General features: G+C 44.7%; 2 protein-coding genes across 3 annotated transcripts in view; both read left to right on the top strand.

Moving 5' to 3' along the window:
• The window catches only part of LOC147428748 (uncharacterized), a 35066-nt gene extending 17577 nt beyond the window's left edge, over window positions 1-17489 (top strand). Inside the window, exons 3-6 of the mRNA XM_086497754.1 lie at window positions 16187-16295; window positions 16602-16763; window positions 16838-17011; window positions 17251-17489. Of these exons, the coding sequence (XP_086353880.1) occupies window positions 16187-16295; window positions 16602-16763; window positions 16838-17011; window positions 17251-17289 (484 nt within the window). The 3' untranslated portion in view covers window positions 17290-17489. The remainder of the gene's footprint in view (window positions 1-16186; window positions 16296-16601; window positions 16764-16837; window positions 17012-17250) is intronic.
• Window positions 17490-17632: 143 nt separating this feature from the next.
• Window positions 17633-25263, top strand: LOC147428747 (uncharacterized). 2 transcript variants are annotated; one of them, XM_086497753.1, is made up of 3 exons: window positions 17633-23205; window positions 23330-23371; window positions 23459-25263. In XM_086497753.1, exon 1 carries the CDS (start codon window positions 18729-18731, stop codon window positions 19761-19763), a length of 1035 nt encoding a protein of 344 aa, XP_086353879.1. In that variant the 5' UTR covers window positions 17633-18728; the 3' UTR covers window positions 19764-23205; window positions 23330-23371; window positions 23459-25263. The 2 variants fall into 2 exon arrangements, with proteins under 2 accessions (XP_086353879.1, XP_086353878.1); XM_086497752.1 differs by having other exon boundaries at window positions 17633-23371.
• The last annotated feature ends 581 nt before the right edge of the window (window positions 25264-25844 follow it).

The raw sequence follows: 25844 nt of genomic DNA, 5'->3' as shown, positions 1-25844 counted from the left end.
CCGTACAACAGTAAACGCAAAATGCGAAAATCCGTACAGCCTGCCACGTCATCATGCTAGTGCAGTTTTCGAAAATCTGCCACGTCATCAGTTTGTGTGTGTGTGTGCGGATCCTGCTTTATTTTAATCCTTTATGTCACTTGGGGCCCCATCGGACAGGGTCCCCATAAATTAGTAGGACTTCTTCTTCTGTTACTTGTTCTTCTTAGGGTTTAGGCTCCTCGGCCGGTAGCTCCGTTCTTCAGCGGATCGACACGTCAGCAGTTTGTTACAGCATATGCGGCATATCATGTTAGTTGCTGGTATTCCTGTGAATCTTCCAGTGTCAAATCTCAAGGTGGTGTGAAGATGTCGTATCTGATCAATGGCACATCGTAAACCATGAAATAGATGTGTATCCATATAGCTGAATCGAATCACAAACCCATCCCCTGTGAGTTGGAGAAGATGCTCCCTATAGAAAGCTATCTTCTTGGCCAACTCCTGTGTCGGCTCTATCCATGTCCTCCTCGTGTCCAACTTGGTCAGGTCCTAACGAGTGAGTCTAGTAATCTCTCCCCTTGCGAGAGACAATGATGGTGCATCAAGGAAGTACTGGGAGGCAAGTTGTCTATGCTGAAGCCATGTACCATGAGGACATTTGTGCATACCATCATGATGTGTCCCCTTGTAAAGCTAATTGTCTGGAGGACTCAAGGGCCAATGTGGCATATCCGTCTCTGGTAGTATCCCACATCTGTGCACAAAGGAGATTGATCTGGTAAGCGCCCCTATCTCCATAGGGGGGGCTGCTAACTCCGCTCTAATAACCTCGGAGGCCTTGGCTCTAATTAGTCGAGAGATCATGTCACAACTCACAAGACGAGCACCACGTGCCAATAGAAAAGAACAGATTGAAAAGACTTTTAGCACTTCAATAACAACCGAAGCTGAAAGAGAGAGCACACACGACACGAAGTGGCGGAATTCCACTCCAAAGAGTATTGGCCCCAAGCCTTGGCGCCCCTTTCGGGATTTCTTTATATTACTCGAACTCAGTACAATGGCGGTGCTCGCGTTCTGCACCTTCTCATTGAAGCATGCCAGAGAATGAGCCCTTTGCACATATTTAAAGGCCCTTGGCCTATGAAAAGTAGTTTACATGAAAAGCCTTCAAACTCAAAAGCAACTGGCTCAAAAGTTGCCAGCCCAAAGCCTGAAATCCGTACAGCTCTGCCACGTCATTAGTTGGTTATGCTGTCTTTTGTGTGTGTGAGGTCCAACTTTATTTTAATGCCTTTATGTCACTTGGGCCCCATCGGACGGGGTACCATAAGTTGGTGGGAACTTCTTCTGCCTCTTCTTCTTTTACTGCGTTTGCTTCTTCACTTAGGGTTGATGCCCCTCGGCCGAGATCTGCAGGTTGGCTCTGTTCTTCAATGGCTTGACCATCAACAGTTTGGGACCGATCATAGATACCAAGGGCCTCGCCATACTTCTTCACCCATCCTAACCCACAGAGGGTCCCCAAACTTGAACCTCTAGAGCATAGATGAAGCTACCAAGATAGCAATGAGTCAGAGCTTTGTTCGGGGTTCTTGGAAGTGAGCCGAACACATCTTCTTTAATGCTCCCAAGGCCGCATACGTTCTGGTCAATTTAGCGTCTGCTCCTCTATTCAAAGAAAACTTTGGCCCAAGGTAAGTGTATGCATCTGTGTACTCCACAGTCTCCTAACCATAAGTGAATGTAGGTGCTTATCTGTTGATCCACTACGGTGTGGTGTTAAACACCATAACCTTGGTTTTACCAAGTGTCACAAACTGATGACGTGGCAGAGATCGTACGGACTGGTGGCGTGGCAGCTGAGGTGGCAGGCCGTACGAAGGTCCGCATAATGCACTGACAGGCTGTTGACGTGGCTGTACGTAATCTCGCTTTTTGCGTTGACTGTTGACGTGGCTGAACTGTACAGAATTCCACAAGTTGCGTTGACTGCTTTTTGCTGGCAGATTTTTGACGAAGTGATTTTGGGGTTAATGCTTTTGAGTTACTTGCTTTTGGGGCTCTGTTTTTGGCATCTTGTCACGTGACACATCCAACCCTATGTGTCGGTGGACAAGCTACAGCATATTCAGGGTTCAGTCAGTCAAGTCAGTCTAGATTTAGAAGTGATCTGGATCTTTTGTGAGTCTATTTGTAGACCGTGCTTGCCCAGTCACTTAGTGTAGATGCATATCCTCTGGTTGCACACAACATGATCATAAGCATTCCCATCAGAATCCATCAGAATCCATCAGAATCCTTCAGGGGAATTTTTTAGTGCATTTAGCTTATTTTTCCTATTTTTGACATTTTCACTTATTATTTTTAAGTGACTTTTGTTGGAAAGTAGGTAGGGCAAATTGAGTAAGTTTCTATATAAGCAAACTTGGACTAGCACTAAATGGCAAAAGAGGCAACAGGAGCCAAGCTCAGTAGGCAACTTCTCAACAAGACCCCTTGGTGGACTTTCCTCCAAGCAAGACTCAGTCGTTTTTTCTCCATAAAGCACCATCGCCTAGCCCTGCATCAGCCTGGCGTTTTTGCAATCAGCTAGCGTTTTCGGAAAGCTACAACCCTAGCGTTTTTGATATCCCAGCGTTCGCAGATTTCAGCCTTTGCAGTCTTCAGCGTGGCGATTTCAGCAGGGAAAGAGTAGCAAATTCAACCTGGAAAGACCATCAGTTTTCAGCCTAAAGAAACCTCAGTTTTCAGCCCTAAACCTGCAGGTTTTCAGCGTCAAAGACCTACAGAAACAGTCCCAGAATCAGCGTTTTTGGACTAGTCACATCGCAGATTTCAGCCCATAGCGTTTTTGGATAGCAGATAAAAGATTGCAGATTTCAGCCCTTAGGTCGGTTTCGTCATCACCGTTGTCATCGCCGACATAGCCTAGAATTGCATCAATCTCATGCATACAGTTTGTACGAGTTTGTGCAATCATAAGTAGACCTCTCTCGCCGATGAGAGTGGAGCCTTCGGAGGAGGGTTTTACAACGTCTCTGGTGTCGTATCTCTCTTCTCTCTCTATCTCTCAGTCTCATACTCTTGCTCGCTTAGTGTCCATTCACTTTGTTTGTAATCATAGCATTCTCTCATTAAGAACGGAAGGCTCTCCCTTCCATAAGAACAAAAAGGAACCTTGAGGACAGTTTCGGAGGACTCATCTTGAGCAAAGTTCAAACATTCATTCCGTTGCACCTAACATTGGTATCAGAGCTTTGGCAGTGTTCTGTATCACTCAAGGAAATAACCACAATAATTTTTTTTTGCTTGTTGAGGTTGCACGAACCCAAGTTCACTTGGGCGCGTTGATTCCTAATCGTGTTTTTTGAAGAGTGACAGGAATCCCAGGAAAGAAGTGCTTGTCTAGCCTCCCCTTGTGCCTCTTTTCACTCATAGAGAGCGGACCGTGCACTTAGCGGCCGGCCAATCGACGTGAGGTAGGGAAAAAGCAACCTTGGTGTGAGCACAAGGCCGCCAAGGGGTGCGCCCGCGAAAAAGAGTAGAACTCGGGTGAAGAGAAGATCCTTTTCCAACACAGATTGCAAGCAAAAGAAAACGTCAAGAACCTCAAGACCCTCAAGAACCTCAAGAGCCTCAAGAACGCAAGAACCCAAGACCCTCAAGAACCTAAGTTCCTTGTGAACTTAAGAACCAAAGATCATAGTGCATGGTCATCACCCGAAGCGGAATGGATACTTCGCATACAGGTGATGAGCATGAGAGAGGCGAAGGAGAATTTTCCCCACAAGGAGGCTTTTCTGACCCTCCCCCTTCCCATCTACGTCAAAGGTTGCACTAACCTCTATAGAGAAGTTGGACCAGATGTTTATGGAAAGGAAGTTAAGAACGCGAAGCAAGACGTGCAGAAAGAATGGTAGAAATGGAACGCAGACATGCAGAAAGAAGAGCAGAAAGAAAAACAGAAATGGAGCGTAAACACCAAAAAAGAATGGCAGCCGCCTTCAAAGACAAGAGCGACCCAACACATGAAAGAGTTCTTGCGACTCTTCAAGTTCAGGCACAGTTGCAAGAGATTCGTGAAAAGGAGACTCTCTCAGTCTCTTCTTCTCCAAAGCAAGACACACATGATTGGCATGATGATTAGAATGATAATGATGAGCATGATGATTTGGATGCCAATGACAAGCATGATGATTTGATAATCAAGATGTGATTTCTCACAAGCATGATGAGTAGCATGAAAAATCCAAAAAGGGGTTTAGAAAATTACAAAAAATAAAAATGTTTTTGAGTTTGAGGCTTTTCATTGTAACCGCTTTTCAAGCCAAGGGCCTATAAATATGTGCAGAGGGCTCAGTCTCTGGCATTGTACTGAGTTCAAGTAATATAAAGAAATATCAAAAGAGACACCAAGGTTTGGGGCCAATACTCTCTAGGGTGGAATTCCGCCCCTCTCTCTCTCTCTCTCTCTCTCTCTCTCTCACTTTCACTCACAGTTTAGTTGCTGTTGAAGTGCTAAAAGTCAGTCCGTTCTTTTCTATTGGCACGTGGTGCCTGTCTTGTGACATTAGAGATCAACACAATATCATCAAGATATAACAACAATGGTATCCATGTCCCTGCCAGCTCGGCACCTTTGTTACCCTTTGTCGATGTAATCAGAAACCTCATCTATATATATACCAAATAGAGCAGGAGACAATGGACAGCCTTGTTTCACTCCAATAGTGGAGTGAACCTAATCAAATGTTTCCGTTGGAGTGCGTACATGTCCCACCACTGATCTGTATAGAGCCATGATCCCCCAGATCAACTGGATGGGCACTCCCATATCTTGTAGTCTGCGCATCAATCTGGCTCTGGGCACCATGTCAAATGCTTTGCGGAATCCCACAAAGCTACAATAAATCCGTTTCCCATGTGTCCTACCCTCCTCAATGATGGCTCTGAATGTCATTGTCACGTGACACATCCAACCCTATGTGTCCATGGACAAGCTACAACATGATCAGGGTTCAATCAGTCCAATCAAGTCTAGATTAGCAGTGATCTGGCACTTTTGTGAGTCTATTCGTAGACCGTGCATGCCCAGTCACTTGGCATAGATGCATATCCTTTGGTTGCACACAGCATGATCATCAGTATTCCCTTCAGAATCCATTAGAATCAGTTAGGGGAATTTTCCAGTGCATTTAGCCTATTTTTCCTATTTTTGGTATTTTTCACTTATATTTTTAAGTGACTTTCCAACAAAAGTAGGTAGGGCAATTTTGCTAAGTTAATATATAAGCAAACCCAAGTTAGCACTTTCTGGCAAAAGAGGCAGCAGTTGCTTCCCGCTCAATAGGCACCTTCTCAGCAGGAACCCCCATCAACACCCTTGGCGTTTTTGGTCTCTATCCTCGCCACAGATACCCCAGCGTTTTCCAGTTTGCATCATCGCCATCATCATCAGATGCATAGCGTTTTTGGATTTCAACAGCAGTTCCCAGACAGCCTAGCATTTTTGCTAGCAATAGCAAATATGCTAGCGTTTTGGTTTTCAGCCCATTCCGCAGCAGAGGAACAGCGTTTTCAGCCTTCTTGGACAGTAGCAGATTCAGCCCTAGTTGGTTGTAGAAGACCCCCTTTTCAGCCCATAAAAACGCAGCCAAAACAGCCATTTTCAGCCACCGAAACAGCACCGAAATTCAGCAGATAGAAGACCACAGATTTCAGCCCTAAAGTCGTCGTCGTCATCGGCATAGTCCCGAGTTGCATCAGTCCCTTGCATACGCATTGTACCACTTTGTGCAATCATAAGTAGACCACTCTCGCCGACGAGAGTGGGGCCTTCGGAGGAGGGTTTTACAAGGTCTTTGGTGTCGTATCTCTCTTCTCTCTCTATCTCTCAGTCTCATACACTTGCACGCTTATTGTCCATTCACTTTCTTTGTGATCATAGCACTTTCCATTAAGAACGGAAGGCTCCCCCTTCCATAAGAACTAAAAGGAATCCTTGAGCACAGTTCGGAGCACTCATGTTGAGCAAAGCGCAAACATCCATTCTGCTGCACCTAACATTGGTATCAGAGCTTTGGCAGTGTTCTGTATCACTCAAGGAAAGAACCACAAGAACCACAATAATTTTTTTGCTTGTTGAGGTCGCACGACTTGGGCGTGTCGATTGCTAATCGTGTTTTGTTGAAGAGTGACAGGAATCCCAAGAAAGAAGGGCTTGTCCAGCCTCCCCTTGTGTTTGTTTTCACTCATTGAGAGCGGACCGTGCACTTAGCGGCCGGCCAATCGACGTGAAGTGGGAAAAAGCAACCTTGGTGTGATTGCAAGGCCGCCAAGGAATGGGCCCGCGGAAAGGAGTAGAACTCGGGTGAAGAGAAGATCCTTCTCAAACGCATTTTGCAAGCGAAAGAAAACGTCAAGAACCGCAGGAACCCAAGTTTCTCGTGAACTTAAGAACCCAAGACCCCCAAGAACCCAAGTTTCTCGTGAACTTAAGAACCCAAGACCCAAAGAATCCACAAGAACCCACGACTTCAGAATGATCATCACTCGAAGCGGAATGGATACTTCGCTTGGAGGTGATGAGCATGAGAGAGGGGAAGAAGAATTTTCCCCACCAGGAGGTTTTTCTGACCCTTCCCCGTCTACGTCAAGGATTGCACTAACTCCTATGGAGGCTTTCGAGCTATTGTTTTTGAAACAGAATTTAGAACGCGAAGCAAGAGATGCAGAAAGAATGACAGAAATGAAACGCAGACACGCAGAAGACAAAGCAGAAAGAGAAGCCGAAAGAAAGGCAAGACAAGAACGGCGCGACCAACACATGCAAGAGTTTTTGTGACTCTGGTCTCCCGTGCAGACACAGATGTAAGAGATTTCGGAAAAGGAGACTCTCTTAGTCTCTTCTTCTCCAAAGCATGATATGTCACAAAGTGATGACGTGGCGGACAACAGAAACTCTAATTTCTGCCAGAAACCCTAATTTCCGGAAATCGCGGAGGCTGAAATTTAAATTTTTTTTTTTGGAAAATGATGAGCGACGCAAATTTCGCTTTTTCTCTACTTAAACGAGAAAGAGAGAGAGAATGCTTTTGCTTTCATGTTTTGACTCTCTGTGAGAGAGAGAGCAATTGCTTTTGATTTGAAGCTTTTGGGGCTCTGCTTTTGGGCATCCCTTGTAATCTTTAAATTAGTGGTGAGGGCCTCACTTCTCAGGGCATCGGGACGCAGAGTCTGAGAGTGAAACCCTAACCGCTCTTTTGTACTTTGATGATTGATTAATATAAAAAGAAATACCGAAAGGGGCGCCAGTCTTTGGGGCCAATATCTCTAGGCACGGAACTCCGCCGGGCCCGTGCAAATCTATTGTGATCTGTGAATTGTTTTGAAGTGGTTATTTGGTGCTGTCGCGGTTGATTCTTGACTTGGAGTGTCCAAGGCCATTTTGGCAATTCATAGTTGAGAAGGCCACTGGCTGCAGTGACAGCAGAAACCCTAAAATACCTACAAACCCTAATTTTTGCCAGAAACCCTAGTTTCCGGAAATCGCGGAGGCTGTTTTTTTTTTTTTTTTAAGAATTTTTTTTTTGGAAAATGATGAGTGACGCAAATTTCGCTTTTTCTCTACTTAAATGAGAAAGAGAGAGAGAATGCTTTTGCTTTCATGTTTTGACTCTCTATGAGAGAGAGAGAGTAATTGCTTTTGATTTGAAGCTTTTGGGGCTCTACTTTTGGGCATCCCTTGTAACCTTTAAATTACTGGTGAGAGCCTCACTTCTCAGGGCATCTGGACGCAGAGTCTGAGAGTGAAACCCTAACCGCTCTTTTGTACTTTGATGATTGATTAATATAAAAAGAAATACCAAAAGGGGCGCCAGTCTTTGGAGCCAATATCTCTAGGCACGGAACTCCGCCGGGCCAGTGCAAATCTATTGTGATCTGTGAATTGTTTTGAAGTGGTTATTTGGTGCTGTCGCGGTTGATTCTTGACTTGGAGTGTCCAAGTCTGTTACATGATATACAGGATTTGCATGATTGTGTGAAGCCTGATGATGATTTGATTGACAATGACTTGCATGATGTTTTGATTGACAATGATAAGCACAATGATTTGGATGACAAAGATAAGCATGATGATTTGAATGATATTGCTAAGCATGATGATTTGGATGCCAATGACAAGCATGATGATTTGCATGATCAAGATGTGATTTCTCACGAGCATGATGATTTGCATGATCAAGATGTGATTTCTCACAAGCATGATGAGTTGCATGAAAATGATGTGATTGTTCACAAGGATGATGTGTTAGTGGATGCTTTTTCTAGCGAAGCTAACCTCGTTGTAGATTCGATCAATCACGAAGAATCGATCTTGGCTTTCGAGTAAGGTCTAAAGAACCCCCTCAAGAAGAATCGATCTTGGCTCTCGAGCTTAGGTCTAAAGAATCCTCACAGGAAGTATTATGTGTTCGCATGATTGATACGCACGCATTGTTCGAGTGTTTCATTCGTGACCGTTTCCTGTATTTTAGTCAGCGTCTTTATGTGATCCCTTTTCCTAGGCATGACATATTGTATGTTGAGCACGTTTCTCTCATGGATGAGCATGAATGTATGCGGATTTCTCATGGAAAGCTAAAAAGTATGCATTCAAGGACGTCACATTCCATGTCTCTTCCTTGGCATGACACACTTGTAGAAAGAGCATATAAAAGTATGAGCACCAAGCATTGGGCATTTCCGTTGTGAATTGTCACATTTGATTGCTCTAGATTCTAAGAGAGAGATTCGATCTCGTTGTTTGCGTGTGTGTGGTGAACGGTTTAGCACTCCGTCTATTGGTTCATCCACATTGCATGCACAGTCTTAAGCGAAGACATGATTTTTTCCACTCACTTTACATGGAATAGGTATGTTCATGGTTTTGTGTTGGAAGTGGTTTCAGGATTTTTCAGCCATGGAGATTCTTGAAGACGAAAGAAGCAGGTCTCTAGACGAAGTTGAAGCAAGGAAGGAGATTCAAAAGATTTTATGTCGCTTTTGGCGCGGCCCAAAGAAGCAAGCGTTGCAGACCTTTATGAAGTTCAAGTACCGCACGACCCACACATCAGAGTGGGCCGACGCAGAGTCCCTTCTAGGATTCCGGATGCTATTAGCGATCTCCCTCGACGCCATACAGTTCGGTACCAATACCTCACTTTGAAAACGAGGGGATGTCACGTGACACATCCAACTCTATGTGTCCGTGGACAAGCTACAACATGATCAGGGTTTAGTCAGTCCAGTCAAGTCTAGATTAGCAGTGATCTGACACTTTTGTGAGTCTATTCGTGGACCGTGCATACCCAGTCACTTGGCATAGATGTATATTCTCTGGTTGCACACAGCATGATCATCAGTATTCCCTCCAGAATCCATTAGAATCAGTTAGGGGAATTTTCTAGTGCATTTAGCCTATTTTTCCTATTTTTGGTATTTTTCACTTATTATTTTCAAGTGACTTTCTAACAAAAGTAGGTAGGGCAATTTTGTTAAGTTAATATATAAGCAAACCCAAGTTAGCACTTTTTGGCAGAAGAGGGAGCAGGAGCTTCCTGCTCAACAGACATCTTCTCAACAGGAACCCCTATCAGCACGCTTGGCGTTTTTGGTCTCCATCCTCGCCACAGATACCCCAGAGTTTTCCATTTTGCATCATCGCCATCATCACCAGACGCATAGCGTTTTTGGATTTCAGCAGCAGTTCCGAGACAGCCTAGCGTTTTTGCTAGCGATAGCAAATCTGCCAGCGTTTTGGTTTTCAGCCCATTCCGCAGCAAAAGAACAGCGTTTTCAGCCTTCTTGGACAGTAGCAGATTCAGCCCTAGTTGGTTGCAGAAGACCCCCATTTTCAGCCCATAAAAACGCAGCCAAAACAGTCATTTCAGCCACCGAAACAGCCCCGAAATTCTGCAGATAGAAGACCACAGATTTCAGCCCTAAAGTCGTCGTCGTCATCACCGTCGTCGTCATCGGCATAGTCCCGAGTTGCATCAGTCCATTGCATACGCATTGTACCACTTTGTGCAATCATAAGTAGACCACTTTTGCCGACGAGAGTGGGGCCTTCGGAGGAGGATTTTACAACGTCTCTGGTGTCGTATCTCTCTTCTCTCTCTATCTCTCAGTCTCGTACACTTGCACGCACATTGTCCATTCACTTTGTTTGTGATCGTAGCACTTTCCATTAAGAACGGAAGGCTCCCCCTTCCATAAGAACTAAAAGGAACCCTTGAGCACAGTTCGGAGCACTCATCTTGAGCAAAGTGCAAACATTCATTCTGCTGCACCTAACAGTAATAATATGGTTAAGAGTAGAGAAGCCTCTCCCAAAACCGGCCTGTCCTGTTGCCCGTACGCCCTCACTCTCTGCCCAGCTGCTCAAGGATAGATGCATACAACCGTGCCACTGTGGCCCCTATCATAATAGTACGGTAGTTCAAGCAGCGAAGTTGAGATCATATATTGTCAAGTTTGGTTCTTTGCTCTTCGTAGGTTTGTAGTAGTATTCATTTTTCGATTTCGTATTTAGCTTACCTGAGGACTTAAGAATGTGTTTCGTAAGAAGTTGTTGTGTAAAGTTTGATTTCTAGGATTAAGTTTTTAAGATGTCTTATCCTTTTTTTTTTTTGCTTAAAGTTGAGTACTTGTTTTAAGCCAAATACGTTGCGTCAACTTATTTTACACATGCCTTTTCTAAAAACATTTTTAAGTTAAGAATGTTTTGTTTTTTCTAGTGTTGTTTCGTAGCAAACAAAGTGATTTAGTTTGTTTGTTTGTTTGTTTTTGTTTTTCTTTTCTTTTCTTGTGTCCCTTGTTTTTATAGTTTTATGAGTGCTTTATTCCCTCTTATAATTCGTGAGTTCAGACTATTCTGAACTTATGAAGGTATATATAGTTGCCAGGCTCTGTAGGATCACGTGCCTTGAAGATAGGCACAATAGTAGATAGTCTCCCAAGTCTCAGGTAGACCTTCACACATGACACGATTGAATAGAACTACAAGAACTTGTGCCAGCATATTTCGCTTATGTATAAAGTGCTCTGCTACTAGACCATCATGATCATATGCCCTTCTGGTCCTCATCCTGCCAATGGCCGTCTTTATCATCTCAGTGGTAAAGAAGGTACTCGTAGATGGGCATGGCTCAAGAGGATTTGGAATGGGTGTCTCTCCAAGGACCGTATATAGGGATGCTGTATACGGACCACACATTAGGAGAAGGGAGGGGAGTGCTCATGAAAGAGACACAATGCCTTTCCTCAGTCTCCTACCCAACAACAATTGGTATAAGTCTTGCTCCATTTGAGCTAGGATTGCTTGCTTCTATCGTCTCTCTTACGCTCCTCGACACACCAACTGTTGTGAGGCACGGTCCCAGAACGGCATCCCTGATCAGGCTGAGTCTGTGGGTATGCCTTTGCTGCTGCATCATGCAATGTCTTAGTGAGTAAAGTGGTGATCTCCTCCAGAGAGTCCTGACCTGGCTGCTGTACATAGACGATCATAGATCTCCTCTATATAAACAAGGTTAGTCTCTGGTGTAAATGTATAGCAGGTATGTGTTCTCCCTCCTAACTCGTGGGCCCTCCTGACTCGCGGGCTGTACTGTATTGAAAGGAGTTGGAAAGTGTCAAGAGAGCATGATCCACTGCTACACCCATTGTTCTTGGTCCTACTCTGAAATCTTGAATGCAGAAGATGAAGCTCACTGTGCTGGCCCCATGCCTGTGTGGAAAGCATGTGAAACCGACCGCTCTAGGATAACGTAGTAGGCCATTAAGTAACGCCAGACCATGTGTAGCTGCCATCTCCGTGAGATGTCTCCCGTACTCTGTTTTGCTTTTTGTCCTGTGAATGCCTATCAAGGCCCAAACCTTCTACATCCATCTCTCTAAGCATCTCCTCTGAAGTGTCATAGAAGAGTGTCTTAGCATTGCTTGTCTGGGCGTTGAAGTTCCCTAGGAGGATAATGTCACCTTGGAAAACTCCTTCCATATGTCATTGTCTAGGATAGAGAAAGGTGAATCGTCTCTAGGCCCAGCATAGACTGATGTACTTGGGGGAAAGTAGCATATGTCAATGCATATAAATCGGCCTGTGTCAGCCCTCAGCCTCACCCACATGTATCTAGCATGAGAGGCGGCCGGCCGTACTGGTGTTCCATAAAATAGAATCCCTGGATTGTCAAGCAATCACCTCTGGCCCTTTCTTCATATGTGCGCATTTCCGTGAGCACAAAGCTTTACTTGTGCACATTTTCACTTCTAAACTTGTGTGAAGTAAGCTCTTGTGCAAGCACAAGGGAAGGGTGCAAGTTTGTCACTTGCTTTGAAGTTGTAAAAATGCAGGGTAGCCCTTTCTATATCCCCCGGTGTTTGGGTAGAGTCAATGTTATAGAATTTAGATATGCGTTGTTGGTTTTTCTTTTGTATAGGGACCACCTACCTTTCCATATGCCCCGAGAAGTTATGGTAGCCTAGCGCCCTTCAGACTCAAGGAAAGCAATGCTCCCTAGGCAAGATGCTTAACTTTAGGTTAGAATGTCATCCGTCTTGTTCCTAGCAACCAGAATGCCATCCTGGTTATGGGCTATGTCAGCTGTGTCAAGCAAGTTATGCATCCTGCCTCAGCTTTTGAACGTTGAACGACACATAACTCTGATTGGGGTCGGTACACGCCTATGGTTGAGTTCAGCAAGAAAGGCTCCCTTTGAGATTGTTGAGGGTGGCAACAAGGTTTCACTTATCGTGTGTACTATATAAAACAAGATTTGTCAGGCAGATCATTTGGTTGATGGTTTGATTACATCCTTTGCCAAAGTGAGAGTCTTTGCAAGTGTCTTATCAGAGGCATAAGAAGGCACCTGACATGCATTTTGGGGATTTGCAGGTGACTGGGTCTTTAGAAGGCTAGATTGAGAAAGATGAGGGGGAAGGAGCAGCTCTATTTAAAGCCTCAGTATGAGATATTATGGTGTCCTCTAGTGTCCTTTCCCCGTGATAACTGCTACCACATGGTGCTCTGCTGTCACCTTCGTTCATTACGGCTGCTGATGTGTCACAAATTTAGGAGCTGTACATCTGCAGCGTTTCAGGCTGCTGATTTGGCAGTGATCTGAGCTCTACAATGGAGATTACTGTCCCTCGACGGTGTAGGGAGGACCATTCCCTGCAGCATGTGTGACCACATACCACATGACGACCGGCGGAGGCCGGGAGTCGCGGTGGGAGCTTCTATTATGGGGGAATTGTTCTTGAAGGGCCATGACGGTGGTAATGCGTCATGGGGAGGGGGACTGGCTACACGAGAAGGGGACTGTCAGATGTTGCGAATCCGCTGGAGTTTCTGTGTGCTGAGCTCTCAGAAGGAAGTGGTGAACACCTCAGCAGGAATCATCGGCGAAGACTTGTGGTTTCACAGCTTATCCTTCAAAATCCAGTACCAAGGTTCATTCTGGGGGCAGCAGGAGAGCTCATTCAACTTTTCAAGCCGCTAAGACTTGCCTAGCCATGATCGGGCAAGGTGCATGGCAGTCCGCTGAGCTGTTGCAAGTCCTGTAGCTGCAGCAATATATTCCGTTAGATAATGGAGGCAAGGTACTTGGAAAGTGGTTTGAAGGTACTTGTAGAGTGCAGGAATTATTGGTCTTTGAGTGCCAAGTATTGGGGGGGGGGTGTCCTTGGCGAATTCTGGAGAGGAAGAGCGTGCTTGTGAGGACAAGAAAAGAGAGACAGTGGACAGAGTGTGCAAACTTGGGAAATAGGGAACACATCAAGTATTACATGGCACCTTCTGTCTGTGTGTGCTACATGCATATTTCCCAGTCTATGGTAATACAGCTGGTGGTCGCTATGCTGAGCTCATGTGGACTGTTGTCGTGACACCATTGGTCGCATAGGCTGGGTGGACATGGCTCAGCTGTATAGAGGGGTGCTATTTCACTCTCTTTACTCGATTGTGAGTAATATTCATTTGGCATTGGTTTATAGCATGTCAAGAGGTACTGAGCTGACAGTACTCTACCTAGGATTATCTGCACACGTACATAATTGTTGCAACTCTGTTAACGCTTCAGACTTTTGGTCATGAGAAACCTTTTGTTTATTGATTGAATTTTTGAGATGAGTGCATCAGACATCTGGATGAGTCTTTTGAAACATTGGACCAGGATGTGATGGCTAGTAGATACATTTCAGTCTAGTGTAAAATTTTGGGCAATGATGTTGAATTCAATGTGAATTGTTGAATGTCGAAGGTTTCAAACCCCATGGCGTGTATGCCATGTGTACGTACTGTCTATTATAGCATGTCTGGATGGTGTCAATGTTTATTAATCTTTTGTGCTATGTTGGTTTTGACTGATGTATTTGGGGGTAATTACTCCACTGTGTCACAAAGAGAGTACGTGCACCCATTGTACAGATGCGGAGAGATCGTGGGTTAAATGCTGATATGGCAGACTGTAGTAGGTAGATCATTACTTATTATGGATCATACGACTGCTGAAGAGGCAAATTGTAGGGAACAAATGAGGTGCAACAGGCGTATGCATGCCAATGTGGCAGCCAGCCATATATTTGCTTTTCATGACTTATTTACGTGGGCTACAGTTGCGAAGTGGCGTTTGCAACAAGTTGTAATAGAAGGTGCTTTTGGGGTTGCTTTTAGCAACAAGGAGCTACAAATATGTGGCCAGCATGTATGTGCATTGAGGTTCATCGAGTGGGCTCACAAAGCGATTGTGGACAATTTTGCTCAATGATGCAATGAACGTCTTGGCAGGGGCTTCTGAGAGAGGAACTCTGCCCATTTCTTAGAAGCACTCTGCCCCTCTGGTATCTTGTGAGGGTTCTCTTTTCAGTTGTTCCAATATTTGTCTTTTTTGAATTGAGTTTTGTTTATTACACGCTTTTGTTTCTGGTAGCAATCAGTTCAAAACACAATTCAAATTTTCTTGGAGAGCCTTAAACAAATGCCAGGGTCTTGGTGAATCTGGTCTCAAGGCGAGTGAGCTCCATTCTTCCAAAAAAGCAGGCCACCCATGCAATTTTTGACTTTTCAGTGCAATTGTCACTTGTTAATCAAACTGCTGTAAGCACTGTAAACAAGGACGATTTTAAACTCTAGAGGTGTCAAACTTTGACAGTGGATCCGCTTGAATCGTTTAGAAGTGGAAGCTGCCTGTTGAGGGTAATAAGGTAGAATACTACATGAAAGGAAATGTCCTTCCATATTGATTGAAACTAGGTAAGGTGATTGCTGGCGTCCTATATGAAATCAAGGATTGATATACTTCATTAGCCTATCGGCTATGGTTAGGGATATCCTGCCATATGAGGCAGGCAAGCTGGAGTATGGTACGGATGAAAACTCGGCTGAAGAATCAAGTTTTTTTTGGATACAAACAATGTGCATTGGAATTGGGAGCATGTAAGTATGTCATATCAGGTGAAATATTGTGCATACTTGTCTCATACTTGTCTAGCGTGTGCCTACAGTTAGCAAACAATGAATCTTGAGATCCATCCATTTGATAAGTACTGCCCAACTGAATATTTGAAGTGAAACTAAACAGTAGAGTGAAGAAGGATACAAAGGAAAATGGTGGAGTGGGAGAAATATTGTGCATACTTGTCTCATACTTGTCTAGCGTGTGCCTACAGTTAGCAAACAATGAATCTTGAGATCCATCCATTTGATAAGTACTGCCCAACTGAATATTTGAAGTGAAACTAAACAGTAGAGTGAAGAAGGATACAAAGGAAAATGGTGGAGTGGGATACAATGATCATTAAATGGCAGCCCTGAATCGCTGCTGTTAGTGCCTTGGTTGAGGATTTCTAGTTTACTTGATGTTGCAGGTACAAAATCACGAGTTGTGTGTGCACGCTTGTTTTGCCTCGGAATCTGGCAATAGTTACCCTTAAAGTCCATCAAAAACAGATTGAGATCAGAATTAAACTGATGGGGCGTTCAGTTGACAGAGTTTTGGTTTTAGACAGGCAACTTCTGGGATTGTCTTTCATTTGAAAGACCTTAGAAATTTCTCAAGAAGAAGGTTCCCACAGAAAGGCGGGAAACTGGGAGAGGGCAGACCGGCTTCTAGTTGTTTTGTGCCCTAACTTCTCTGTTGGTGTGAATATGTTTGTGCAGATATGAAAATGACGCAAGGCCATTTTGGCAGTTCATAGTTGAGAAGGCCACTGGCTGCAGTGATCCTGCGTATTTGGAGGAGCTCTATCACTACTACACCACTGCAGAGGTTTTACTTGCTTTGTATCTAGTAGCGTCCACACAGAACCATTTTTTTTTTTGCTGCCCCCCAATCCCCCCCCCCCCCCCCCCCCCCCCCCCGCGCCCCAAAAAAAAAAAAAAAAAAAAAAAACTAGAAGTGGTCAACATATGCTGTGTTTATGAGTGTACACACACAACATATAGGATGCTTAAACATTCCGGAGATAACCACCCGGGTGTCTTGTTTGGCCGACCCTTCTCTCACATTTCAATGGCTACATGGGCAAAGTCTCTCTCCGCTGCTTGTTCTTGAAGAGTCTTGCTCTGCTCACAGGCCTGGAGAATTGCGGACCCAGATGCTGGCAGAATATTTGAAGCTTTAAGGCTGTCAGGTGTGAAAGTGGCAGTGGTATCCAACTTTGATACTCGGCTGAGGCCTCTTATGAGCGCCCTACACTGTTATGATTGGTTTGATGCCATGGCAATATCAGCGGAGGTATGTGTATCGTCGTACGCTCGTATTGTTTCCTGCAAGATATCTTGAACTAAACTATTATGATTTGGATGTAGGTTGGGGCAGAGAAGCCCAATCCAGCCATATTCTCTGCAGCTTGTGAACTGTTGGGGGTCCAAGAGCAGGATGCTGTGCATGTGGGCGATGACCGACGTAATGACATTTGGGGAGCTAGAGATGCTGGATGTGATGCTTGGCTGTGGGGTGAAGATGTAACATCCTTTGAACAGGTGTGTCACCTGTTGACTTTCTAGGATTTGTCCAATGCCATCATGGACTCGCTATATACTGCAGATTAAGTTGTTACAAGATAGATTAGTGCGAATGCCTGTGCGTGGCATTCTGTTTACAGTAGTGTTCCATTCATATTTGAACTTCCTGTGCAAGCAGCCTCTGTGGGTGCTTTCATCTACTCTTTTTCTCTTGATTTATTGCTTTGGACGTCTGATAAAAGCGCTTATGTTTGCAGGTTGCTAAGAAAATTGGAGTTGAAGTGGCTGTTTCGTAGAGGTGCTGGTTCAAAGGAACACCCTTCCTCTCCCTCTCCCTCTTGTACACATTTTTAGGAGATGTAAGATAGTTTTAGGTGAAGGATCCGGGTAACTGTGTGCAATCCTTCCCAGCAAAGAGGTGATAATCAGCAAAGAATGTGTTCATCATTATGTACCTTTGTAGGCATCATCTGTCCAAAGAATATTTAAATCTAAATGCTCTCTCTCTCTCTCTCTCTCTCTCTCTCTCTCTCTCTCTCTCTCTCTCTCTCTCTCTCTCTCAAGTGTGTAGATTGGTTATGCCATTTCCCTCTTGAATAACAGGTCTTGAGTTCAACTCTTTAAGGTCTCTCGGGATAGTTTCCTACGTTCTTCTTCTTCTTCTCTCTCTCTCTCTCTCTCTCTCTCTCTCTCTCTAGAGCGACGCTCCACATGACGGTGCAAGACTTATGGGACCACACTCAAAGTAGCAAGTAGCTGCCTGGAACTGCAATGGATCTATGCTTCTTGATGTGGGAGCTTTTGAGGATAGTTTTACTGGAAGAGACATCATCTTTTACTCAGAAACACACCAGGCCCTTGGGCAATCCATGCCACACATCAGTGGATACAGGTGTGAGACAGTCTACAGACAGGAGACACACTCAGAGCACAGAGGGCGGGGCTTGGGGGGAGTGGCAGTGTTATTTAGAGAGGATCTGCAGCCACTGATACACACAGCCCGCAGGGACGAGCAAGCTAGGTACATGTGGGTGAGATTAAAAGCAGAGACAGGCAGATACCTCTATCTAGCTATTTGCTACTTTCCCCCGAGTACATCAGTTTATGCATCACCCAGAGGACAGTCCCCTTTCTCGACCCGGGGCGACCTCTGGAGGAGCTAACTACTATACTGACACAGACATTACATGAGGCAGCAGTAGAAGCATACCCACACACCAAGCCTGAGCCGAGCCGCCGATCAGGGAGCATGCCTCAGAACAGCTGGTACGATGAGGAGTGCCGCCAGACTAGAGCCAGACTTCAGAGGGAGGTGCTGTTGGGGGACGTCACTCACAGACAGTCACAGATTGACTTCCGACGCCTGGTGCGGCGGAAAAAAAGGGGGTTTTTTGGCTCGACTCGAGCGGGATCTATGTCAGCTATTCTTGAGTCAGGACTCGCGTGAGGCGTGGCGGCTCTTTCATGAGCAGTCCTCTAGAGGTCGCCCCGGGTCCTCAGTGCATTGGGCGCACACTGGCACGGTTGTATGCATCCATTCTTGAGCAACAACTGAGTAGATGGGCAGAGGGAGGGAATACGTGCAACTGGGCAGGCATACGGCCAGGAGACTGTGGAGTACACAGACGCTTACACTTACCTTGGAGTGGTTTTTAGCGGACCTGCATTCTCACTCAGAAGAGCAGCTGAGACCAGACTTACTAGAGCCCACGCAGCATTGGGTAGATTGGAGAGGATGTGTTCGCAGGTTCAGTTTCAAGAGCCCCGGACGAAGCTCTGGCTCTTTGACACCTTGGTGGCTTCAGCACTACTCTATGGAACGGAGATATGGGGACCTTCACTGGATCACCACGGGAGGCAGGGTCGCACAGACGGATGGGGGAACCTGGAGAAACCTCTCGTCTCTATGATCTCGCGGCTCATTAGAGCCAAGACATCAGTACCACGAGCCATTATCCAAGCAGAGCTAGCGGCCCCCCCACTAGTGGTGGAGGCGCTCACAAGATCAGTCTCCTTCATAAACCTCACATGGGAACTTCCTAGAAACAGATATGCTTGCATAGCACTTGAATCCTCTCGACAGTTAGCCATACAAGGAGATACAACATGCTGGTATGGGGAGATGACATCATGGTTTCAGGGACATGGGTTCAACATAGACAGGCTGCCACCATTCCATTACTCATTGGATGCACCATCTCTCACTCTTACACAGTCAGAGATCACCAAGCTCATCCGTCAAGACCTGACCCAGCTAGACACCAGGAGGACATGGATACAACAAGCACAAGAATTGGGCACGAAGATGGTTTTCTACAGAGACCACCTTCTCCAGCTAACGGAAGATGGTTTTGTGACGAGACCCAGATACATGGATACCCACTTGTCTCGTGGGATACGATGTGCTATTGGCCAGTTACGCACATCCTCTCACCAGTTGTGGATTGAAACTGGGAGATACAGCGGAGTACCAGCAGAGGACAGGACATGCCCCTTGTGTAACATGGAACCTGAGACAGAGCTACACTATACATGCCGCTGCCCCGTCTACTACGAGATACGAGGCCGCTTCCATTGCTTGTTCAGAGAGGGTTTTGGACCACTCTCAAGAGTCATGGGATACGAAGATCAAAGATGTCTGGGTCTGTTCTTGCTCGAGCTGCACAGACACAGAGATAGCCTGATGAATGGCGAGGCTAGCTTGTCTCAAAGACGGATCACAGACTTCTTCAGAGCAGACACGGGACAGCCGCAAGAGCCACTCCCATAGCAGAGCTCCCCCTCGTCTCACACCAGAGGCACACTGATTGACCGAGTGATTGAACTGGGGAAATCCAGGCGCCCGCGATTGCGAAGAACTACACAGCATCGATGGAGGCTACGACAGAAAAATCGGAGCATGCTGGCCAGGCATGCACGACGCCCGGTTAGACTGCTAACCATGGAGGAAATTGATGAGATTCGCCAACGACCGATGCTAGATCTCTTGTGATTCAGCTATCCCAACAAGCCGCCCATTTTTGGCTTAGTTTTTTGCTTGGCTCACATCGACCAACTTAGGACCCCATAGTATATATCTTTGTTTTGTACTATTGTTAGGTTATTTTGTTACTCTGACTTTGTATCAGATCCACCACTTTGTAACTTTCGGGTCTCATAGGTCACTATGGCCTTTTGAAGACGTTAATATAACATTTCATTTCATTTCATTTCATCTCTCTCTCTCTCTCTCTCTCTCTCTCTCTCTCTCTCTCTCTCTCTCTCTCTCTCTCTCTCTCTCGCGGGGTTAGCTGGGGTAAAGAGATGATCAATGATCATCATTTCCAAGGTGAGGGTAGTATATTTTCTCTCTCTCTCTCTCTTGCATGCAGGTTTGGCTGGAGTAAAGAGATTATCAATGATCATCATTTCCAAAGTGAGGGTAATATATTGCCGATCATTTTCCGCTTTTGGCAGGGGAACTCTCTCTCTCTCTCTCTCTCTCTCTCTCTTTGCATGCTGTGTTTTTAGGTTTTGTTTACGCAGCTAAACAGGCTAATGTCATTCATTCTTTTACATGTTTGCATATGCAATTTCTGTTTTTTTCTGCCTGTAGGTTTGCATGGTCTCCTTCTTTGTGTGTGTGTCGACGGGCTCGCACACAATTGAATGCTCCACATTATCCCTTGGTGCAAATTATTACAGATGATGGCTCTAATGAAGATCTTTTATAGACACCCTTTGCCCATCAAGCGACATCGTGTAAAACCCCCGCCAAGCCCAGCAAGATACAATATGCTGAGGCTTCTAACAAAGGTTGGTCTTGTATGAATTTATCTATGCTAGCCTTCTCTCACCTATCATATAGCTGCCCAGTGGTGTGTCTTGGAAGTGAGAATTCCCATATTGAACAGCTTCTGTGTCAAGGTGGACGATAGTTACAGGGATTATGGTGTAGGGAAAGGGCCTCTAGTGTCATTTTCTCGTAATAACTGCGACCACATGGCGACCGGTGGAAGCCGGGAGCCATGGTGGGAGCAGTTATTACGGGGGGAAGGACACTAGAGGCCCTTTCCCGGCCATCAAGAGTCCAGGGGAGCGGGGCTAGACTTAGTCCCAATGTGCATCAATTTTTTCCACATGCTGGTGTGTTGGGTTCAGACTAGCTGACAGGTCTGAGAATCCACGCGCTGAGGTGTCGTGCGTCTGACACAGATCTGCGCTCGCCCGAATATCCAGCTTACGACATCTATCTTATTAATAGCCCTGGTGGTTCTCATGCCTTCGGTGAATGCTGCACCAGATCAGTGCAGGCGTAGTACTGTGGCAAATTGTTCTGTTGATGTACTGTCGGGTTCTGACTAGCTGGTAGCTGAGCTGCCGTGCGTCCCAACACACCACCTGGATTATGTCTCAGTGCAGACTGTCCGATCAATTCCCAATGCTGATGTGTCAGCAGCTCATAACATTCCGTGTGCTGGTGTGGAGCTCACTCATTGCTTGTGCTGAGGTGTCAGCGATTCAACAGCTGCAGCCTAACTTTCCCGCCAGTAATGCAGAGTAGATGGACGGCTATGATTGCGTGCCCCGCGACCCTGGACCTTGACGGTTGGAACATGTTTGAGAAGATTATTCCATGGCAGTGGTCATAAAGCAACAATGTCTATCAACCTTCACCTAGAGTCACGCCAGTAGTGACTAGGTGCATTTGAAGACTGTCAAGTCAATATGTTTGGAGGACATAAATCTGCTACATGTACATGTGTACCAGGAAGCTTCTACAAACGATGTAGTTGGTGTGTATTTTGCAATGGGTTTTGTATACAAGAAAGGTTACAACAAAGTAAATTCTTTAGAGCAACAAGTGGCCTGGGATGTTTATGGAGAGGCAATGATGATGATGGTTCAAAATAAGGACAAATGGGAAAAGAAGCCGAAGAGATGGTTAATTGTAATTGGTCCATTGAATTTGAATCCAAATTGAGTGTGAAATATGTTTCTACGCTGCACTCTACTACACTACTCTCTATTGTTGATTGTCGATAGTACACTTGGATAGTGTGGAGGCAACAAAAACTTGTTTGGTCCTTGGAAGATAATATCTATGCAGGTTACAATCAGAAACCCACTTTTAGATGATCACACAGTCATCATAGGTTAAACTATGACCACAAGGCAATTACAACCAATGCGACAACCAAGTGATACTCAAATGCAACCAAGCTTGTAAAGATGGTATGCAAAACGCAGGTACGATCTTAGAATCATCAAACAATAGCTAGTCTCAGAATTGATACTCAGCTTTATCCTTTATTGTAGCGAGTCAAATTTGGTGTTTAAGGTATCCTACGGATGAAGAATGTAAAGTTTTACCTACTGCTACCTTGATGGTTCGTCAAATGAGAGCTTAGATCATACGATTTGGCGATTTAGCACCATGACGGTTTGTCAAATGGGTGCTTAAATCATACTTGTTGGGTGAAGGCTTACACCTAGCAACACGTAACAATGCTTGGAATCAAAGTGTCATATGATGATGAAATGAGTAGGTCAAGCCCATAGATACACAACTCAGTAGTGCAATCAACAAAACCTCATCTCCTTAAAGCTTGAAATTGAGGCTAAAAGCAATGACCTTTATACTTGGACAAAGTTTGGGGTTTGGTCCTTTGTGGCATATTCTACATTTGGGCATGCATTTTCAGACACACAGGAGCAAGGAGCCGTGGTTAAGTGGGAACTTTCTGCTAATGAAGGCCAAGTGCTAACAACATGAAGGGGTTGCCATGTACGATGGCAGCAAGGAGGTCAACCCATGAGCCATGAGAAAAGAGGGCGAGCTGGATGTTTGTTTGTGTGTGTGTGTGTTGGTGTGCTCTTGGGTGGTCGTTCTCTTGCGTCAGTTTTTAGTCTTCAAGGATGTGTAGGGATTCTTGTTCACAAAGATGTACAGAGCTTGGTATTTGGCTGATTTCTTAGTGTGAAGTTTCTGTTCATATCTTTGGGTAAGTGTACAAAGTTGCATAGTTCTTTTTCCGAGTGTGTATTTTGTGTGTATATAAAAGACACTGTCCTTAGTTTGAATACATTCCACTGCATGTCGGATTTTGCCACACCTTCCAACTCCTCTTACAAGTGCTGGAAATAGATGGTTGTAGAGTCTTTGCAAATGGGAGAAATTCGGGCTTGTTTATTGGTGGATGATTTTCAAGATGCACGGAATGCATGGGAAGGTTAGAAACCACTTCTAAGATGCTCATTCCAGTTCAAGCTCTCATGGACCCAAAAGCGCAATATACACTCAATTTGGTTATCTTGTTTTTCCACGCACCCTTGATGACATTATTGTTGACTTAGGTGAACCTCTTATTGGGAAACGCCTATTCAAGCTCAAATGAGGTAAATTTGTGAATTCATGCTTTTGGTGTGAGACATTTGGACACACACATGAATGTCTTGAACCTAATTTCCAACCTCCTCCTTCAGGTGTTCCTCAGCTTGGCCTTTCCAATGAGAAAGAGGTCTCTAAACCTGGGTCCCTCTATTGGGGCCTCTACCTTGCCTCATGCTCCATCTCTGGATAAAGGCAAAGTCAAATATGCTAGCTCCCCAAGCACTCCGAGTAAGGGAAAGCTTCCAGTCGCAGATGAAACTAGAAACAAGGGAAAGAATGTGGATTTGGGGGAGGGATGTCCTTGGGTGAACCCCAAGAAGACCATTTACTTATGCTCTCAGCTTTCTTCCCATGATTATGTACCTCCTATTGTGGAATTTGCGTTGCAAAAATTGCTTCCTTGTAATGGTAATTGCACACTTGCAAAAGCATGGAGCAAGGTGGTACATTCTTACAGAGATGCAGTGGACATTTGGACACACGCATGAACGTCTTGAACCTAATTTCCAACCTCCTCCTTCAGTTGTTCCTCATCTTACTCTTTCCAATGAGAAAGAGGTCTCTAAAACCTACATCAACCTCTATTGGGGCCTCTACCGAGCCTCATGCTCCATCTCTGGATAAAGGCAAAGTCAAATTCGCTAGCTCCAAGCACTCCCAGTAAGGGAAAGCTTTCAATCGCAGATGAAACGAAAAAGAAGGGAAAGAATGTGGATTTGGGGGAGGGATCTCCTTGGGTGAACCCCAAGAAGACCATTTACTTATGCTCTTAGCTTTCTTCCCATAAATTTGTACCTCTATAATGAAATCTGCGTTTAAAAATTGTTCCTTGTAATGGTAATTGCACACTTGCAAAAGCATGGAACAAGGTGGTACATTCTTACAGAGATGTAGTGATTCATGGGCTTCTTCATCACCTGCATGCCTTACTTCATTTGATGATGTGGGCATGTAGGATGCTGTAGCCGAGGCACGGTTTGTTGATGTTGATGTGCCATGGGAAACCATTTCGGCTATCAGTTCCTAGGAGCACTCACAAGAAGTCAAGAACAAATCAGTATCATAATCAGGAATTCCATTTCATAAAGTCATCCAGCAGAATACTGTCAGCTCTCAGTATCCCTGAAGCTCAAAGAGACATCAGTGACTTTAGTATCAAAATCGAGGCATCTGTTGACAAAGGAGTGGAGTAACTCCCCTCTTGTGCATCCCACTGCACCAGATCTTCGGCCAAGTTGAATTCTTGGTTCCATTTGGAGTAGACTATGCTAAACCAAAAGCATCACGCTAAGGAGGCACGACAAACCCCACCATCTTCATCACTTGCATGCTTTACTTCCTTTGATGATGTGGGCATGTAGGATGCTATAGCTGAGCAATAGCTTGTTGATGTTGATGTGCCCATGGGAAACTACACACGCTAAGGAGGCATGACAAACCCCACCACTAATGGTGAGCCCAAAGGTAAGGAAACTGTAACTTCCACAGCCATTCTAAGAAATTTTCATTTTTGAAGGACAAGAAACTACTTTTTAGAAAAATGATCAAGGGGCTTAAGCTTATTTAAGAAGACTTTGAGAGAGCAAAGAAAGAAAACCTATGTTTCACCTGTTTGTCTCTTAGCCACCCTGCATGGAACTCTGCCCTAAGAACAAGAAGATAGGGGATGGTGATAAAGAAAAAAACCTTGACAAGGGCAAAAGGGATAAGTAAATCCATGTCATTCAAACCCTCTTTTGACCTTGGTAAGGAAAAGTATAAATCGATAGAGATTTGCATGATGATGAAATTACTCACATTTATAATTTGTCAGCTAATATGTGGAGTTCCATTGTTGGACCATATGATTTGGTGAGGATACATGGATTTGTTAAAGGGAAAAGAGTGAGAGTTATGATTGATGACTATGCCACTCATAACTTTATAAGTTAACCAAGATGGCTAGGTTTATTTCTACCATGTTAGACGTTAAGGCTCATTTATTGGAAAAAGTTATTTGTTGAACATCTATACTGACTTTATGGTCTACCTGTAGACATTGTTTTTTATCGGGGTAGAAGATTTAATAGCCACTTTTGGATAGTCGTTTTTGCTAGACTTGAGACCAAGCTTAGCATGAGTACAACTGATCATCCACAAACAGATGGTTAGACTAAAAGGGTTAACCAAATCCTAGAAGATATTCTAAGGCATTTGCAAGTAAAAAGAAACCTAATTGGGAAGATTACGTACCTATACTAAAATTTTCATATAACAGTGACAAGTGGAATCCACCCATTTTTTAATGTAAGTAGGATTAAGAAGAGACTAAGAGATTTTGATAATTTGGTCCCAGATGATCAAATTATGGTCAAATTATGGAACTCATAGATACTTGGCCCCTTTCTCATGAGCTTGAGAAATACTAGACACTTGAGGAAAGAGAATGAAACATGCAATTTATAAAGAGTGTATAGTCAAATGAATAAGCACGCTCCA

Source organism: Adiantum capillus-veneris, chromosome 23 (genome assembly GCF_014529385.1).
Source record: "Adiantum capillus-veneris isolate H3 chromosome 23, ASM1452938v2, whole genome shotgun sequence".
Taxonomy (NCBI): domain Eukaryota; kingdom Viridiplantae; phylum Streptophyta; class Polypodiopsida; order Polypodiales; family Pteridaceae; genus Adiantum; species Adiantum capillus-veneris.
This window is presented reverse-complemented; position numbering and strand designations above follow the sequence as displayed.

What these genes read in the sequence shown, in the direction of transcription:
- LOC147428747 (XM_086497753.1), top strand. Translation starts at nt 18,729, where the DNA reads ATGTGTTCGCAGGTTCAGTTTCAAGAGCCCCGGACGAAGCTCTGGCTC.